This window comes from Panulirus ornatus, chromosome 21 (genome assembly GCF_036320965.1).
Source record: "Panulirus ornatus isolate Po-2019 chromosome 21, ASM3632096v1, whole genome shotgun sequence".
Taxonomy (NCBI): Eukaryota; Metazoa; Arthropoda; class Malacostraca; order Decapoda; family Palinuridae; genus Panulirus; species Panulirus ornatus.
In genome coordinates this window covers 12927275-12947593 of record NC_092244.1, presented here as the reverse complement: position 1 = coordinate 12947593, position 20319 = coordinate 12927275, and the positions used below count along the sequence as shown (strand labels likewise).

The window sequence follows — 20319 nt, the reverse complement described above, 5'->3', positions numbered from 1 at the left end:
TCTGTTTGACAGAAATAAAAAATGCTAGGTGCTTGCAATCATAATAACCTATCTCTGAATTATTTCCAACTGCTTTCAGCATCTTGTTAATGGGATACTGAATGTCACTCTTCAACATCCTTAATCACAGTTATGTTCTGCCACATCTCTAGAGAACATTCAGACACACATTTTCTAACAATTGGGTACACGTTAGTCAAATACACTGTTATTCAAGATCTTTGGGTTAGTTTTCATTAAATGAAGGGTTCATGAGAAGATTGAATGTATTACTAAATCTACCATAGCACACACCACAATAACTAAGTTCTGACTCTAATAACAGTAAATTCCACTGCTCTAAGTAAATATTATTGCAATAAGCTAAGCAAAACTATATTCAATCATATAATCCCATGATGTAAATAACTGAAAGGACTCTGTATTACATAACTCAGAAACTAGCATCAATAATACCAACAGTGGAATTTCTAATATATCAATTAAAACGATAGAAGTTGTACTAGTTACAGCTCATGAGAAATCTGCAAAGGGGCACCATGGCATATGGAGTAATTGGGAGTGATAGTCTAAACTTCACAACTAAGAAGTTACTGCAAAGAGGACGAAACATAAAACTCTCAGACCTAAGAGCTAATGGATCTGATTTCAGTAATTACATGACTGAGTTACCTCAGTATTTAATGTTTTCAGTAATCACATGACTGAGTTATCTCAGTATTAAATAAGTTAATTGTTTAAAATGCTTTAACATTCCTCTAGTACTACTGAAGAAATTAGAAGAGCCTTTTGAGATATGATGCTACATTGGTGACTAAACCTCCAAGTCAATTCTTTTCATTCACTGACTAGCTTCCACGTACTAAGAGATAGAGAAAAAACAAACGTACAAACACACTATTTTCTTTCTCAAACACTACACAACAAAATATTAGTGACTGAAAAGTAATTATGTTGCTGTTTGTAAATGATACAGCTCTGGTGGCAGATTCAAATGAGAAAATGCAAAAGTTAGGGGTCTAAGTATGAGAGTGTCAAAGGATGAAGCTGAAAGCTAATGCGAATAAAAGTAATGTATCAAGTTTAGCATGAGAATAGTCAGTTTGCATGCGAGTTTGAATGTTATGAATCTATAGGAAGTGAACCATTGTATGGCTAAAGTGACATATATTTGGGTGCAATGAACAGTGTGTTGAAACAGTCACCATCTGTGAAGAAAAAGATGGGTATGTCTGATGGTACTACAGTCCCAATGGTATGGTACAAGGTATGGGCCCTAAATAAAAAAGTGCAGATGATGGGTGAATGTGTTAGTAATAAAATACATGTGGACAATATGTGATGTGTGTGTGTGTGTGTGTGTGTGTGTGTGTGTGGGGGGGGGGATATGATCAAGTAAATAAAAATGTAAGAGAGGAGTGTGGAAGTAACAGGAATATGGCTGAGAGAACTTATGTAGATGTGCTAAAAGTTTGGATATATGTAAAGAATGAAGAAAGGCTGATTAAGAGAATATACATGTCAAAAGTGCAAGAAACAAGGAAGGGGTGGCCAAGGATGGGATGTTAAGAAGTGGAAGATGCTTTAATTTATTAGGGTCTGAACATACAAGAAAATGTAGAGCATGTATAGGAGAGCAAATCAGAACAATATCACACAGATTAGGAGCATTTGCTATTAATGGGCTGGCTGTGGATAGGGGGACTCTGGTTTAAGTGTAATGTACATGATGGTTAAAGAATGGATGTAAGCAAAAGAGACTGTTCATTGTCTGTTCCTGGTGCTACCTTGTTACTGTGGAAAACAGTAAACATGCACATAAAAAATGAAAAAAATGTTAACCCAAACACCAAAAATGAATTAGACTAGACGAAACAACTCGCTCTGGAGCCCAAGTTATAACAGAGTACTTTGCATTAGTTCAAGCACCACACATCAGAGAGCCAGACCACTCTCAGACTCTACCTGTTTATGCATACTAAATAAAAAATACAAATATAATTTCACGGCAAAAGGGTAACAGCATAATCTGATCTGTTGCTGTAAAAGTAAAACATGTCTGAATTACTCCAAACTGATTCTCTGTAAATCTTTCCTTATCAAATATCAGTCATATGAATATTTGCAACAACTTAGCAAAATGCCTTATGTTACGTACATGCATATATATATATATATATATATATATATATATATATATATATATATATGTGTGTGTACATCATGGTTCAAAAATCATAAACAAAGGTACATTTTCACAAGTATCTATAATCCAGGCTTGACCCCTTAATTTCAATGAGAAAATGCTGCAATTTGGCTCACTCAAAAATAAGATATACAGAAAAAATCTTCAATTCCTTTAGAAGGAGAGTTAGGGTTAGATTTTTTTAATGCACGTGGCAAGACTAACAGTAACCTGCTCAATTTGATTCACTTTACACATCCCTAATATTTCTCATCAAAATTTTTCAATAAAGAAATAAGTTTCTTTTGTATGTTATAAAAAGTTGGTCATGTCTTTAGTAATTACCTATTCATACTGCACAGGATTGGAGTTTTACACTCATAGGACCCCATCTCTTGAAAATTTTCCTTCATGTGAATCTTCAAAGTTATAAAAGTACTTCTTAACACATGCTTCAATGTTATGTCCTCTCCCAGCTTTATCCTCACATCTATCAAAGAACTGTTCGTTGTTACATCATCAATCAGTCTCAAAAACTTAAAAGGCTGTGGTCAGATCACCCCTCAATCTTCTCTCCCAAGGTGGGAAAATCAGAAGCCTCTAGCCTTTCCCTGAAACCAAGCTCTCATAATTATGGAACCATCACTGTTGCCTTTCTCTGGACCTTCTCTATTAGCTCCTTGTCCTTCTTTAGGTGCAGTGACCAAACTTGAAAAGTACACTCTAGTTTTGGCCTTATGCAGGACATGAACAGCTTGCTAGATATTTCCTTATCTGTATACTTGAAACCTATTCTAACATTTGCCAGCAGACAGTTTGGCCCCCTTCTTATTCTCCTGATGTGGGACACTGGCAATAGGTTTGGGATGACATCAACTACCAAGTCCTCACACACACAATCCTAAAGCTTTTTTCCTGCTCGGCGATAATCATAATGCGGACTTCTTTCACTTTGTTCTATCTTCATACATTAAATTTGCTCAACCATGTGTTAGGAATACTTTGGAATCTGTTTAGGTCCCCTTATAACATGAAACTATCATCCTCACTCTTCACTTAACTCATAAACTTTGCAAACAAAAACATAGTAGGAGTCTATCTTTTCAGGCAAGTCATTTACAATGAGCAAGAGCAGTAACTGTCCTAGAACAGAAACCTGTTGCACTCAGATGGTCAACTCAACCTATTTCATGAAGGCTCTTCTGATTTGCATCCTTTGTTTCATTCCACCAAAATAATCTTCTATATAGTGAAGGAGTTCACCCCTTATTTCTGCCATGTGATTTAGCTTCTTTATCAGCCTTCCATGCAGGACAGTGTCATATGCTTTCTGACAGTCTAAACACAAACAATCCAATCAGCCTTCCCTTTTCTGTAAGACACAGCACACTTTCTCACAGAAATCTAGGAGGTTTGCTACACATGACCTCTTTTCCCTAAAACCATGCTCTCTCACTTACATTATCTTTCTTCTCTAGAAATTCAACCATTAGCTTTCTATCTATCTTTCCTACAACAGACCAAATTCACCAGCAAGACCAGTCTGTAATTAGTGTTTGTTGCAGGTCTCTTTTAGACTGTGATGATGTTCATCTTTTTCCATTCCCTTGGCACTCTGCCTCTCTTCAGTGGCATCTGGGACACTATTTCAGGAGGTTTATCTAACACATCTGTTCACTACAGCAAAAGAGGCAATTTACTTGCTACTGATGGTAGTGTTGCCAGCAAGCTACAGGGTTATACAATTAAAAAAGTATTCCTAATGTTCAGAATGTGATAAGGTTGTTTTACTATCAAATATATATCTAATAAAAAAACTGAGTCCAGCATTAATGCAGGTTATGATTCAGTAATAGGAAGCAACCCTATTATCAAAAGATATTCTATTGTAAATAAATAAAACTTTTAAGACACAGTTCAGTTTAAAATTCAGAAGTTATAAATATACATTTCCAATTACCTAACATTACTCAAAATTATTCTTCAATCAATACTGACCCAAAAATGTAATACACAATAACTTAGAAATACTTCAAAATAATCAAAAGGCCTGATCTATTTGTACTTTAACCACACAAGGGAACCACATCTGAAACTTGATTCTCTGCACATAATTTTGTTACTCCAATCATCGCTGACACAGAAAACAGCAATCCAGTATAATAAAATAAATAAACAAAAAAAATATATTTTTTTTTATTACACTTAACAGCTGTTTCCCACATCAGCAAGGCAGTGTGGAAACAGATGAAGAATGGCCCATCCACTCCTATACACATATATATACATAAACACATACATACGCTCATATACATACACATACGCAAATATCAATACATGCACAAGAACATATTCATACTTGCTTGCCTTCATCCATTCCTGTCACTACCTCGCCCTACAGGAAACAGCATCTCTATCCCATGCTTCAGCGAGGTAGCACCAGGAATATAGACAAAAAGGCCACATTCATTTACACTCAGTCTCTAGCTGTCATGTGTAATGCACTGAAACCACAGCTCCCTATCCACATCCAGGCCCCACAGACCTTTCCATGCTTTACCTCAGACATTTCACATTTCACGTGTTAGCGAGGTAGCGTCAAGAACAAAGGACTGAGCCTCACTTGGCCCCCTTCTCTGTTCCTTCTCTTGGAAAAGTTAAAACTGGAGGGGAAGATGATTTCCAGCCCCTCTCTACCTTCCCTTTTAGATGCCTCCTACGACACAGAGGGAATATGGAGGTAGAGTTCTTTCTCCCCTACCTCACATAGCATTAATGGGATGGCCTTGATTAGGGCTTCAACTCCCCATGCCATCCCAGGAAAAAAAAAAAAAAAAAAGGGACACACTCAATTCTTTAGTACCAGGAAGGATGAGTCACCTTCAATCAATCAAGTTATCACTATCTTTCCATACAAATACATCTAATAAACAATATACATTTGTTATTTGTAAAAGTGCTTAAGGCTACCCCACCAGTTCCCACTCCTCAAACAATGGGACATTAACCACAATTATTTTTCCTTTACTTCATACTTGTCTACCATTTCCCACATCAGCAAAGCAGCACTACAAACAGAAGACAAGCTGCACTCACTCACATCCATTCTCTAGCTCTCATGTGCAATTCATGCAAAGCACAGCTTCCTATCCACAACTAGGCCACACAGAACTTTCTGGTTTCCCCCAGCCACTTCATATGTCACTCCCTATATCCAACATCATTCCAATTTACACTATACCATGCACAACTTTCACCCTACTGCATGATCAAGCACCGACCACTCAAAATACTTTTTCCTACATCTTTCCACCTCCAGTTTGGTTCCCCCTTCTCCTTTACCCCCCACTTCCAACACATTTATCTTCTTTCCAGATTCTCCTTGCTTATTCTCTCCATATGTCCAAACCATATGAGCACACCCTCTTAAGCTCTATTAACCATATCCTTCTTATCACCACACCTCTCTCTTACCATTTTATCACTCACTGGATCAAACAACCTCACACTACACATTGTCCTGACACATTTCATTTCCAACACCACCATCCTCTGCACATCCCTATCTATAGCCCATGCCTTGCATCCATACAACACTGCTGGGACTATCATATCTTCAAACTTACCTATTTTCACTCCCCCTCATAATAACCTCTCTTTACCCATATTCCTCAGTGCTCCTAGAAACATAACCTCAGCACACATCCTATGGCTCTCCTCAGTGCTCCTAGAAAATTCACCTCTCCTCATACATCCTAGACTCACTTCCACATCCATGGTTCCATTTGCTGCCATGTCCATTCTGAGATATCTAAAACATCTCACTTCCAAATTCTCTCCACCCAAACTCACACTCCAACTAAACTGTATCTCTGCCTCACTAAACCTAATAATCTTGCTTTTATTTACATTTACTTTCAAATTTCTCCTTTCACATACTCCTAAACTGAGTCACCAAACTCTGGTTCTCACCCAAATCTGTTACCAGTGCAGTATCATCAGCAAACAGCATCTGACTCAACACCCCATCTATAAACATATGAAACTGCCATGGTGACGTAACCAAAATTAATCACAATTTTCCTGCATCATCAAATCTATTAAAAAAATACAACAGTACATCAGTTAGCAAAATGCTTGGTTAACCCTTTATATCCCATTCTTCTCCGGATGAAGTTAAGCAACTGACCTACAGGAATTTGCTCACAATTTGGACAGAAAAATCAAGATCTTCAGTTTCATTGTTTTCCATCAATAAAAGAGAGAAATATAAATACATATAGAGGATATGTACAAAAGAAATGAGCTACCACACCTTACAGTAACATGGTATGTTGCTGCAGTTATTGCAGAGAACCCTTGGCAAGAAGTGGCTAAAGGAGCAAGAGAGAGGCAAGTTTAATAATGACTCTTACCTTTGTTTATAAAATAATTACACTTAATGTGTAAGTAGAAACAAGTGAACTAACATAACTTATATAGCCATGAAAAAGCCCCCAACATGGAGTATAATTTCCCTGGTGGAAGCAGTGGGGGATGTATGGCAAGAGGTGATCCTTGTAATCCACATTCACTAAATCAATGCTTCACAACTGATGTGCTATAACAATGTCCCTCATGTGCCAAGATATCTACATTCCTAATAAAAGAAATAAAAAGCATATTGCAGTCTTAATAAACAAATGCAATATTTATTTTATGAAAATATATTCTATAAATGTGTCAGTGAACTAAGTATGAACTGTAACTGAGAAACACAAAAGCAGTAAGTTAAAACGAAATTAGTTTGTACACTTGTATCCATCATTCTTCCTTTAAATTTAGCTTGAATGGCATAGGCAACCAAGTGCTCTAATCAAGGCCCTCTCATTAATACCTATATGCAGCATACTCATTCTCTAGCTGTCATGAGAAATGCACTGATACCACTGCTCCCTATCCACATCCAGGCTCCACAGACCTTACCATGGTTTACTCCAGACATTTCATATGCACTGGTTCAGTCCACTGATGGAACATTAACCCTGGTATACCACATCATTCCAATTCACTCTATTCCCCATACGCCTTTCACCCTACTGCATATTCAGGCCCCAACCATTCAAAATCTTTTTCACTCCATCCTTCCATCTCCAACTGGTCTCCAGTGCCTGCCAATGAAGTTGGCATGAGCAAGCTGGCACCAATAATATTGACATAAATCACATTACCCCACCTAAAATAGTGTTGGTGTCAACTAGTGATGTAGGTGACTTACAGTGAGCACTGATAACTATGCGACATACCAACATACCATATGAGCCCACCTCAGTGGCAGTTTATCAGTTGTAGAAGGTGGGAGTGTTCTGTTGTGCCCCCCACTTATGCCCTGGATTTTCATCGTTTTTTCCCTTTTCGTACCTCTATCACCTACTATGGTTGGATATAATCATCTCACAAGTGATAAAATAGGTTCTATTGTTGCACTTTATATGGAAAATAAACCACTTAGGGAAATTTGTAATATTACAGATGTGAGCTTGAGACAGATGACAAAATTTAATGATAGCTGCAACACCGACCCATAAGAAATGCCCTTGGAAGGTCAAAAAAACCACTCCATACACTCTGAATGTTTTCAATTCTTGAATGTCAAGTGGATGCAGATCCATGCTTGAGTGCAAAAGAATAAAAAGAAAAAATTACTAGACTGCTCAGAGATGTGTTGGTATAGACAATGTCGTGCTGCTTACACGAGGACCTAAGGTACTGGATCCTGTAGGCACCAGAAGAAATTGTCCACTTTTACAAGAAGTCTTATGGAGTGAAGAATCCACCCCTTCTGTGACATATGGGCATGGTAAGCATGTGTATAGGCAACCAGGCTATAACCCATTAGACTTCATATACACTGCATGCACTGTAAAGTTCCCTACTTCACTTATGGTGCTGGGAAGTTTCAGTTATGGTGTAGGGGATCTTGTAGTGTTACCACAAGATGAAGCTATGAACTGACATAGTTACTTCAAACTACTGCATGACCATCTTCCACATTTGTTCAAAAAGCACAAGACCAAAGCACTCATGCAGGATGAGGCTCCCTGCCACACTGCCAAATTCATCACTCATTGGCTCAAGGACTATGTACAGCATTTATGTACAGCATTTGTCTACTGCATTTAAATCTAATAGTAAACCTAAGGGCACTTGTGAAAATGAAATTACATAACAGGGATACTTTGTCGCTGACTAAGCTGGAGGTGGCCATTCATGAAATATGAGCAAAGATGGACCCTAAATGACTTCAGAACCTTACTGATTCAGTTCCTGGTCATTTCCAGAATGTTTAAAGAAGAAAAGGAAACCAACTGTGTACTAGTTGGTGGTGAATACACCGTTCTCATGGTTTTATTTCATGTTTATCCTTGATGGATGTGCTGCAGTCCCCTTGCATCAACTTCATTGGCAGGCACTATACATAATGTGCATATGTATGTATGTATATATGTACATATACATATGTAGCAGTTGGTAGGCAGCCTTCAACCAGGGCATATTTTACTGGTTCTACCCACCCTGATATCAGGAGGGTTAGTGATAGCTGTGTAGTCAGCCAGCACTTCAGTGGCTGTCAAGTAGCACTACTCTGACTCATGTAGCTGTCTTTTTTCTACCTCATCCACATGAGGACTTCTGGCATTTTGTCCACAAACATACAATATCTCCTTGTCATACATAACGCTTGACAACACGTAACTCACACAACGTACTCCTTACAATGAGATTTTCCTCAAGTGAGCTCTGTGCCCTAGCCCTGATGACTGTTTCAACTGTAATTTCCATGGGGTTGTTAAATAATTCAGGACTTGGCTTTAAACTGCCAAAGACGAAATCTTTCTACAAACTCAGTAGAAGCTTTCTAACTTTTTTTTTCTGCAAAGGATGAAAAGTCTGCCATGCAACAGGAAGAAAAGTGACTTAAGATCATTCTTCAAGACATCCATACTAAATAGATGTAGTTTCCTTCAGAAAGCTTCAATAAATCCCACCAGTAGGGAGACATTCTGCTGCCTCCCTTTCAGTCTGACAGTCAGCATATTCAAATGAGCAGTCATATCTGTCAAGAATATCAGGAAGAAAAGGTTATATTGTGCAGTTGATGGTGGTATTACTGTGGGTTGGAAATCTGCTTACTTGGGAGATAGTGGAGAATTTTTTCCATGATGAAAAAAAGAATTAAGAAATTTTTTTGCATTCAGTCACTTAATTCTGAGTGAAACTTTATATCACTAAATTTAGCACCAATTTCTAATAAACACATGCATTTCATATCTGAACTTTGTTACCACCTCTTATGATGCTTACTGTTAACAGCATTACCCATGATGTCATTCACCTTCAAAAACTTCCCACAAAATACTTTCTTGTGAATAATGAAGGGACAGGTGATACAAATCATTCTATTTTCTTACTTATGCACCACTGATAATTCAGGAACACTTCTGAAAGTCTCCATACTCATTAAAAACAGAGAAATGTTGCATAAATGTACAAGATTTTTGTACCATCCACAGATTTCATCTTTAGTGTTTTCATAGAGTGAGAAGTCTTTTTCATCACTATGAAACGAGATCACTTACTGACAATGTCTCTCATATCTGTGCTTTCTTCCATAACTTATGATAAACAATGTATTAACTTTTTTCATGATACACTTCAGCTAGGAAGAAGCACATTCATTTCTATCAATTCCCTTTCTCTCCAAACAGGAGAAAGTAATAAACTTTCACAACTTTTTGTCATTTTGTCATCCTCAATTGCTCAGTTTCACAAATCCCCCATCTCTAAATTATTTGTTTTTCACAAGGGTCAGTGAGAATTCATTTGATGCACTACAAATTGCAGTTTAAGATCTTCCAAGATCGGTTAAACCATACTGCTGTTTCCAATGTCTATTTTTCACATCCTTCAAAATACCTGCTTTTGAATTTCCTTGTACTAGTCATACATTGCTTTGTGAAGAGTCATATCACCTTATGCTGTATTCTTTTGAAAGAGCTATGTTTTCTATGCACACAAGACACTGCACCTTTCAGCTGTTTTCATAAAAATAAATCTTCCCAGTTCATGTAACCAATGTTCCTCCCACAACTTTCTTTCTCTATTCTCGCTCAAATTTGAATGTCAGTAAGTGTCTTTCTGGTCATTAGATCTAACACAAGGATCACACGACACCTTACACCTTCATCTGTGACAGAACAATTAATACAGAGAACACCTGGCATAGATACTATGGCTCCCAGACCAGAAGTGTATGTTATCTCTGAAAACCCAGTACAATGTAAATCATTTTCCTCAAACTTGTACTTCCATTCAGACAACTGGAAGGCTACTTGCAATATAATGAACCAATGTATCTGGAACTCTGTCAAGACATACGACAGATTCAGCAATAACAAAGAGACATGGCATCTAAATCAATTATATTGTTTCATGCTGGCCAGGAAACAATTCCCTCTTTTCTTATCAAAATTTACTATTTTTGTTCTTATCAATCATGATAAACTAAAGACTAAAGAAATTTCTATGGATTGTAAAACAACTTTATGAACTTAAATGATGAGTAAACTCCACAGTTATGCTAAATGATGAGTAAACTCCACAGTTATGCTGAGTACCAACCTCAATAATAAAGTACTTGGTGGTCTGCAAGTTTTTGAAATAGCAACAATCAAGCCTTAAGCAAACAACTAGAATCAATCAACAAACTATGTCTACTAAAGGACTGAAACCCAGATCTTCAAACTGGAAAATGAGAATTAGTCATTCATTCATTAGTCATTCATACTGGCAATTCCCTGAGCACAAAAAACATATGATGTTTTGTACATCCTAATGATTTGTGTTCTTATTTGTACCAATGACATCCAATGAATGCATTATTCTGCAAGCTTCTGGGTTACTGGATTGAATGATGAAATATTTTCAGCAAGCAAAATAATAAGAACTCAAGTTTCTAAATACCATAAGAACCAATATATGTTACGAGGATTCCCAAACACTCCCTGCTTGTGGGACTACCCCAAACAAGTCATTCAATAGTCTGTGTATTGTCATCATCAGTGAACAAAAAGGAATGAAGTATCATCAAAGGCCTTTCCACTCTAGAAGGAAACTACCTTACCCTGACATCAAGTGGAGAGTGGCCTCCAAACGGAAGGAGCCTTTACATTTGCCTTTACACAAATGCACTATAAAGGCATTTCACCAACCCTTAAGCACTTCCCCAAAATCCCATAAAATCCTAACAAGCCAGTCAACAACACACTTGCCCCTTTTCTTACGCAATTCAACTGCAAAATCCATCCAATCCAGCCTTATTGCCACATTTAAGCAAAGCATTATGTCATCTCTTCTCTTTCCACCAAACCCCTTGCCATGACTCTCACTAACCATACCACTCTGATGCAATTACCCCACATCTGCTACTCAATCATTAAATGCATCTAACAATCCTTCTAATCCTCTTCAATTCATCTCTACCTGTTACTACTCCCAATTTTTCCTCATCATTGATGTTCCCTTTTGTTCTCTTGTTTTTCTTAAACTACTAACCTAATTTCAAAACGTTTTCTCTTTCTTGTCAGGGATAAGGGAGAAAGAATACTTCCCCAGTATTCCCTGCATGTCACAGGTGTCGACAAGGGAAGGGGGCCTGAAAACCCTACCAGGCATGTAGCTGTAACAGAAAAAGGAGCCATGCATGCCCTGCTTCCCCTGTGGAGATGCAACGGTAAACCATCTTATCATAACCTCAGTACTAGTTATCAATGTGCAAAGCTGGTGTTGTGTGGGAATTCAAATGAAACTGACACCATAAATATACACAAGCAACTGTTACTAACATAAGTTGCAGATTTTCCCCAAACACAAGAACACTTGACCTTAATCTAACCAACATGGCAGATCAGTACCAACACCCAGAAACAGTGCCACCTATTGGCTGCAATAAATGTTTCATCTTTATGGCCCCTAACTACAATGATGACCCAGTGTCTGAGTATACACATGTTACCATTCCAACAATACATTATTTTGGACAGTAGACTGTTTGGTATCCCTGGACTGAAGTGCAACCATTCCAACGACATATCACTTCGGACATGACCTAGCACACTAAAAGGAACACTTACATCAGTATCATCCCAGAAGCCAACAATTACTCCTTCCCTGAGAAATCTGTTAGACTTACCCCAGCTGACATGGCCTTGACACAGAATTCCCAATGAGAATAATGCACAAGTACGACAAGTCATTCTACCTCAAAAACAATGACCTCTACAAGGCCTTCTGTAACAAGGTACACAAAAATTTGCCTATGTGATGAGAAGAAATCCCATTACCCTACTAAACTGCAACACCTGAAACAGTCTAAAAACAGCCAACAGTATGGGTAACAAAGCAGTGGGCAGTCTGAACAAGAAAACTACCCCATTTTCCTGCATCAATCACCTCTTCAATAACAAAGCAGTTCAACTTTACGTCCACTTTATCACCATCTTCAAAGGACTCCCCACTCTTCACCCCAGATACTTCTCAGCATACCTTCCAACCTCAATACTCCAAATAAGTACAACATATAACCAGATGGCTACACAGCCTTGAAGTAAAGTGCTTAACTAAATCCATCTACTCACTTATGCAACGGTACAGGAAGGTCTTCCTTGAACAAGCTAAATCCACTATGCACCATCATCACTGTCTTCTTTCAAGAGTCAAAATGCTTTGATGATTTAGAGACTTCATAAGTATCTCCATTAGTAAGTAAACAAACTCTCAGTAAGTTACAACACCCTGTCAACACCACAATTCCCAGCTTACTTTGTGAAATATCCATACTTAACTGGACTTATACAGGTATTACAAGTTCCAATGACTTAACAATCAGGTAATAAGAAGTCCTTTACCAACCACTACCTTGTCAGCTTCCAAGTCATTGTCTATTGCAACCTATGTGGCTCTAAACTTCATTGACTTTACCAGCGCTTCTGACCTAGTCAACCATAACACTTATTAGTAAAACTATCAAAACTACACTGCAGAGAAGTCTCAATTCATGACTTCTACTTCCACAGCAAGAGTCACCAAACTGTACTCTTCCATCCCCAAAGTAGTGGTGTCCCACAAGGCACAATGATGGGACCCTTCCCTTTCCTCATTAATAACAACTCTCCAGGTCATCCTTAACAACCTCTAAATTAGACCTGACCACCACCATTCATAATAATACTAATAATATACATCAGTCTTGCCTCAAATCATGTTCCATCCCTAACTTTCCCCTCAGGCCCTATTTTCAGGAAGTTCATCCCATCAAGCTTCTCAGTCATTCTGACTGATAAAATAAGCTGGAAGAAACACAACAGCATTCTCATAAAATCTAAGAAACTTAGCTTCTGTGAGCCTTAACTCATGCATAAATATATGTAGGTACAATACTTTTATGCTTCCCACATTCACATGATGAATGAAGAGAGAGACTGACTTACAGGATAAACATGACATAAGTGGAGGGAGCATTGAGGAGGAGGAGACAGAAGGATGGAATGAAAGAGAATCTGGGTTACAGCCTGAACATGTCGGAACGTGAGACACGTGTAAGGAATACAAGTGATGTAGAATACAGAGGGTGGTAAGCAGCATATGGACTGAACCAAGGCATATGAAGTGGTCAAGGAAAATCACAGAAAGGTCTCAAAGGACTGGCCGTCAATAGTAACTGGCTTTGGTGTACCAAACACGTCATCTAAAGAGTTGATGTGAATAAATAAGGCCATTCTTGTCTGTTCATGGCATTAACTCACTACGAAGGAAACGATGAACTAGTAAGAAAAATCATTATCGCCATCATTATGATTAATTGTCATTATCATTACATGACGTGCTAATATTCCACACTATTCCTGTGCCCACATCCCTTGCAATAAAATTTCTTATGGCTTCATCCATATAGATATACCTTAATTCATTCACTTTTTCTTTTGAACATACTCAACCATGAACTAATATTTCTATAAAACCTTTAACTGCATACACCAGTTAATTTGTGTGTGGTGTACAAGTTTGCATACCACGGTAATACCTTCCCCTATCTTGTTATGTTGGTAAATGACATACTGAGAATTCTTCTTGGTGCTAAGTGCATTTGCATGTGGCATAAAGCATCTCTAAATAATGATAAATTGTGTCTTTCAATCTAAATGCAGCCATACAACCCCCACTGCATCGAAGGACTTTTAACAGGTGCTAATCCTAGTTGTTTATGATATAAAGCACCTCTAAGTACCAACATCCCATCTGATTCCAGTGAGGGATGGAAAAAGCAAACCTAACAAGTACAACATGAGTACTGATGCAGTAAACCATTCCGAAAAATGTCTAGTAATTCAAAACCCTTATACAGGCTAAAACCCTTCGAAGTGTACCTCACCAGCCCTCACCCTACCGTTAAAGAGCCCTGACTATGGGAATTGACACGAGTTCCCAAAACTAGTCAAACATATCCCATACACAAAATGCTTCCCTCTAACCTGCTCATCTAAAACCAACAATTACTAAATCCCAGCTGCTTGCTACATAAACCATAGGAATATCTGATGGCCAAACAGCAATACTCAGTTAATCAACACACAAGCTTTACTATAGAGAATCTACTTTCTGAGTTAAACCACTAGTTCATACTCTCCTTTCCCAAGTTCCAATCACTAAATTACTGCAGACAGTGTTAACTAGAGGACCCTTGTGGAGGGAAAATCTTTCAGACAATCATTTGTACTAGAAAAGTTCACAACACAAATGAAGTTAACCAGATTTGGCAAATATACATCAAATCATATTCACGAAAACAATTCTTATGTATGCTCAATAATCTTATATGATCTAGATATCGAACTTCACAAAAATCTGTGCCGTCAATGCAGAAATTTTAAGGAACATCAGCCAACTACCGAGATAAATATGATGATTCTTCATACTGACTTCTACTGAAAGATTTTTGTTCTCTGACCCTGATGGTATTCTGACGGGTGATGCCAATCCCATAAAAATATCTTTACAATCATGAGGGAACAAGAAAACTTAGCACACATGTATTCATTACATTTATGAAAGTGATAATAACCACTCTCATGATCTAACCAACAATGACAGCCAACTAAATTTGTTACTGTTTAGAGCTATTAAAAAGTCCAAAAAGTAAGTTTTTCTGCTCAAATGCTGCTCTAGAAAAATAATTTCTAAATATAACCTACCAAAGAGTTTTGGAAAGGGGCAAGTATGAAGTCTGTTGTGGATGAGAGAGCTTGGGAAGTGAGTCAGTTGTTGTTCGCTGATGATACAGCACTGGTGGCTGATTCATGTGAGAAACTGCAGAAGCTGGTGACTGAGTTTGGTAAAGTGTGTGAAAGAAGAAAGTTAAGAGTAAATGTGAATAAGAGCAAGGTTATTAGGTACAGTCGGGTTGAGGGTCAAGTCAATTGGGAGGTAAGTTTGAATGGAGAAAAACTGGAGGAAGTAAAGTGTTTTAGATATCTGGGAGTGGATCTGGCAGCGGATGGAACCATGAAAGCGGAAGTGAATCATAGGGTGGGGGAGGGGGCGAAAATCCTGGGAGCCTTGAAGAATGTGTGGAAGTCGAGAACATTATCTCAGAAAGCAAAAATGGCTGTGTTTGAAGGAATAGTGGTTCCAACAATGTTGTATGGTTGCGAGGCGTGGGCTAAGGATAGAGTTGTGGGGAGGAGGGTGGATGTGCTGGAAATGAGATGTTTGAGGAAATTTTGTGTGGTGTGAGGTGGTTTGATCGAGTAAGTAACGTACGGGTAAGAGAGATGTGTGGAAATAAAAAGAGCGTGGTTGAGAGAGCAGAAGAGGGTGTTTTGAAATGGTTTGGGCACATGGAGAGAATGAGTGAGGAAAGATTGACCAAGAGGATATATGTGTCAGAGGTGGAGGGAACGAGGGGAAGTGGGAGACCAAATTGGAGGTGGAGGGATGGAGTGAAAAAGATTTTGTGTGATCGGGGCCTGAACATGCAGGAGGGCGAAAGGAGGGCAAGGAATAGAGTGGGCAAGGAATAGAGTGAATTGGATCGATGTGGTATACCGGGGTTGACGTGCTGTCAGTGGATTGAATCAGGGCATGTGAAGCGTCTGGGGTAAACCATGGAAAGCTGTGTAGGTATGTATATTTGCGTGTGTGGACGTGTATGTATATACATGTGTATGGGGGTGGGTTGGGCCATTTCTTTCGTCTGTTTCCTTGCGCTACCTCGCAAACGCGGTAGACATCGACAAAAAAAAAAAAAAAAAAAAAAAAAAAAAAAAAAAAAAAAAAAAAAGAACCTACCAATCAAAAGTACATCCATTCAAACTATAACATCCATTTACGAGTACTCACCTGTCCATTATTATCTGCTTTGCCTGATTTTCTCTTCTTTGTTGATCCCTGGGTGGAGGATGCGCTACTGTCTCTTTTCCTCTTGCCTGGTGTATCAGGTCGCATCATTCCAGTGTCTATTCCAGCAGTTGCTGCTTGAACTTTTGCCATGAATGATTTCTGCTTGGCTGCAAATTCTGGGTTATCTCTACTTCGTGTTGATCTGGTGTTGGTAGGGGTATTGGAAGCAGAACGGGAATTGCGGAGGCTGGACTTGTCTGAGATGGAGGGCGTCTCCGAACCTGCTTCGGACACTGCATCACGTTCACTGCCCGTATGGGATTCCATGTCACTAAGGTTATCATCCTCCTCCGCAACTGTGTCTTGATTAAGTGGTGTAGAGTCATCTTCTTGTGAGAGTTTTAATTCTGACATCTTACTGCATTTGAAGTGATATCTGCTGTTTAAACCTGTAAAGAGCAAAATTGACTAAGACAAATTACACTTTGAATGCATGAAAATACCTGAGTGGGTCAATAATTCATGAAAACTCATCAAAGGCAACCACAATAAATAGTATCATTCAGTAAAGCCATGGAAAATTTCAAATTTGTACTGGTACCTCCTTAAAACCTAAAAAAAGTTCATTTCCATCTATCTATCTGTTACCTTTAACTACATTCCCATTTAAATGACTCAAAAGATATAACGCAAAGTTCCACTATCTAATTTTAGCAATAAGTGCAAAATCAATTGAAATAGGAGGGCTTCAACACCTTATGCCAGTTATCAGTGTACAGGTAAAAGTGACAACCTTAAAGTATACCAGTGTACACTACACTCCACTTATTCTCCTTGTTCCTTCATATTAAACTTTGATTGTATCATGAGCCTGCTGGAAACATAACCTCAGAGGCTCCTTTCAAGAACAAATGGCAATTCCTTGTCAACCTATATAATCTCAAGGCAGCTTGTTCTGCACTAACTTAATAACCTTTTTAATATGCCAACAATAATGTTCATATATATGTATTTTTGTTAAGACAAAGAACAGCATTTCCTATGAAAAGTTTGCTTAATGATAACCACCATCTTATGAAAAATAAAACAACAGATTCAAACATTACTGAACACTGGGGCGGTGGAGAGGTTGGATTCATCAACACAGTTAGACGACTTCTTTATGGCTAACAATACATTTTCTTAACTCCTTTGGTCTTCCAGAGACATAAAACAAATGATCAAAGCCCTCTATTTGCAGCTGTTTCCTCATAACCTAATGAAGTGTGCTGCTAATCTCATGAATATTTGTGATCCTGTGCTGTACTGTTGCCCTATTTCTATCTACATCTCTTCTTCTTCAAAAGAGGGTGGAGAATTTGAAAGTTTTTCCTGAAAACTTTCCATAAGCATTCTTAAGAATCAGTTACCAACTCTAAATGGCTGAAATGTATCCTCAATACTTTTAAAGTTAATATGAACATCATATGATCAAGCAGCTGTCACTTGCATAAACTAACAAATACGAATGTGTGAAAAGACTTCATGATGTATGCCTAAGAAAACAGACGCTGAGAAGTAGAGAAAAACATAGTAAGAATGGGTAACACACTAGGCATGTGTCCAAAAGACAAGAATGCCTCAACTATAAACTACAGACAAAAATATATATCTACAGAGAAATAATATAAATCTTTATACCTGATGACTGCATTTCCAAGTATACCACAGTATAAAGATTAGAACCTACTCCATCAGTTCCATAATTCAACAGGTGAATGATGACAAACAAACTGCATGCATGCATAAAAAAATTAAATCTTATATGCCTGCAACACATAGCCTGGCCACTGTGAGAGAGCACATGAAGCAATCTTTGCTGGATAAACTTAGAATCTGGTGTGATCTAACCACCTAACATATTGCAATGTGTGTAGCTAGAGAAGGAGAATACTCCTTTGGTCTTTTTTGTAAAAATTCAAAGGCCAAATAAGTCTAAATCATCTTATTATCTAAGACAGTTCCACCAAATATTGCATTTTTTACAATTAAAGCAGTGTTACCTGTAGAATAATCCACACTTCCAAGTGCCCATGCATCTTTCAAAATAAAAGATCATGTACAGCATACACTCCTATTTTCAAACTAGTAATTTTTTTCTTGCCCTTTCAAACAGCATTCTTTAAACATATTCATTACAAGTGTCATTCACTATTTAGTGACTGGAAATCCATATCAAATATATCAAGTATTCAAAACCAAAGTTATAAAATTAATTCTGATTTACCTATACCAACAACTGTGATATTCATATCAATTAAGGTTACAGGCAATATTTTATTGCCAAAATCACTAAATATCACGAACATCCAATATATTCATCAGGAAACACAAAAAAAAACATATCAAAACTAAGAACACCAAACACTATCACTATCCACATCTCTGGTATAAGCTGGTAAAACATCAATGGCTTATTCACACAAGTGACAAATCAACACAGATAAAAATAAAAAATTACAAAGGTTTAGCCTATGTAAGCTTATACCAAAATATACAAAGGACAACTAAACAAAAAGACTTCTCAAAAGTATAAACTGCAGCAAATACACTATAAACATATGCATCAAAGTAGGATAAAAACAAAACTAGGAATCAATGACAATTGGTTACAAATTAAGTCCATTAACATCTGATAATTTGAGCCATGTCTAACAAATGTGCACTAAAAATTGTTTGACTTTTCCCATTCATTACTCATACATCTTTGGTTTGCTGTTATCCTTCTCAAACCCATAAGTAAGCCACAGGATCCTTTCTAAGATGCCCCTAAATCAGAGTCTGGTCAGACATGGCTTGTAAAAAGAGAAAAAGAAAAATACTGTATATGGATGATAAACTCTTGACCATTAATAACACAAATAGTGAAGAATTTTTCTTAATTTATATCATCAGACCAACTGAAGAATAAATATCTATAGCGATTAATAACAAAAACATTAATATTCATTAACATGATGTAAAGTGTATCATCATTTTCGATATGAATGGGAGACCAGGTTTTTCAAATGCTAACCTCCAAGAAAATAAGAATTTGTATTTCCACCACAGCATCATTACCATTAACTACATCCACTATTAACAATTGTAATCATAATAAAAACCGTAAATTTTCACCCTCTCAGTCACTAAAACTGTATTGTGATCTGAAGGAATTGTATGTAGTATGTGGAGGTACTTGTTGAATCACTATAAACAAAAGTAAATGCAAGGATGAATATATGGACACATCAATTTCTTTTCTGATAATTTTCAAACAAATATCTTTACTAAACATGTGGGTAATCATGTTGGTACATGTCTCTCTATATGCACAGGATGTCAGTCCATGACCCTACAGTTTACTTATCACTAAAGGTAGGGATAAGAAAAGAGCAAACAATTCTATACCTTACACCTTAATTTAACACTGGAAACCAATATACTACCTAATAACCTTCTAATTACATGATTTTCTGGTACATAAATGCATCCAACACTGAAAAATAATCCAGTGAAAAAGATTCATCAGTTTTACTATGAAAAGCACATGAATTTATGCCTCATTACAGTTATCTGGAAAAAGATTCTCTCTACAAACTACAACCATAGCAACCTCACTGTCATAATCAATTCATAATACTAATACACAATCTTGTTGAGGTCTCTCAGATTTACAG

At 37.5% G+C, this 20319-nt stretch overlaps 1 protein-coding gene across 9 annotated transcripts in view; it reads right to left on the bottom strand.

Annotated features, from left to right (window-relative positions):
- Positions 1-20319, bottom strand: part of Zmynd8 (Zinc finger MYND-type containing 8) — a 427013-nt gene that overhangs the window by 119832 nt on the left and 286862 nt on the right. For all 9 annotated transcript variants that reach the window (XM_071675758.1, XM_071675755.1, XM_071675759.1 and 6 more), the window contains one exon: positions 16622-17070. In XM_071675758.1, the coding sequence (XP_071531859.1) occupies positions 16622-17035 (414 nt within the window). In that variant the 5' untranslated portion in view covers positions 17036-17070. The remainder of the gene's footprint in view (positions 1-16621; positions 17071-20319) is intronic.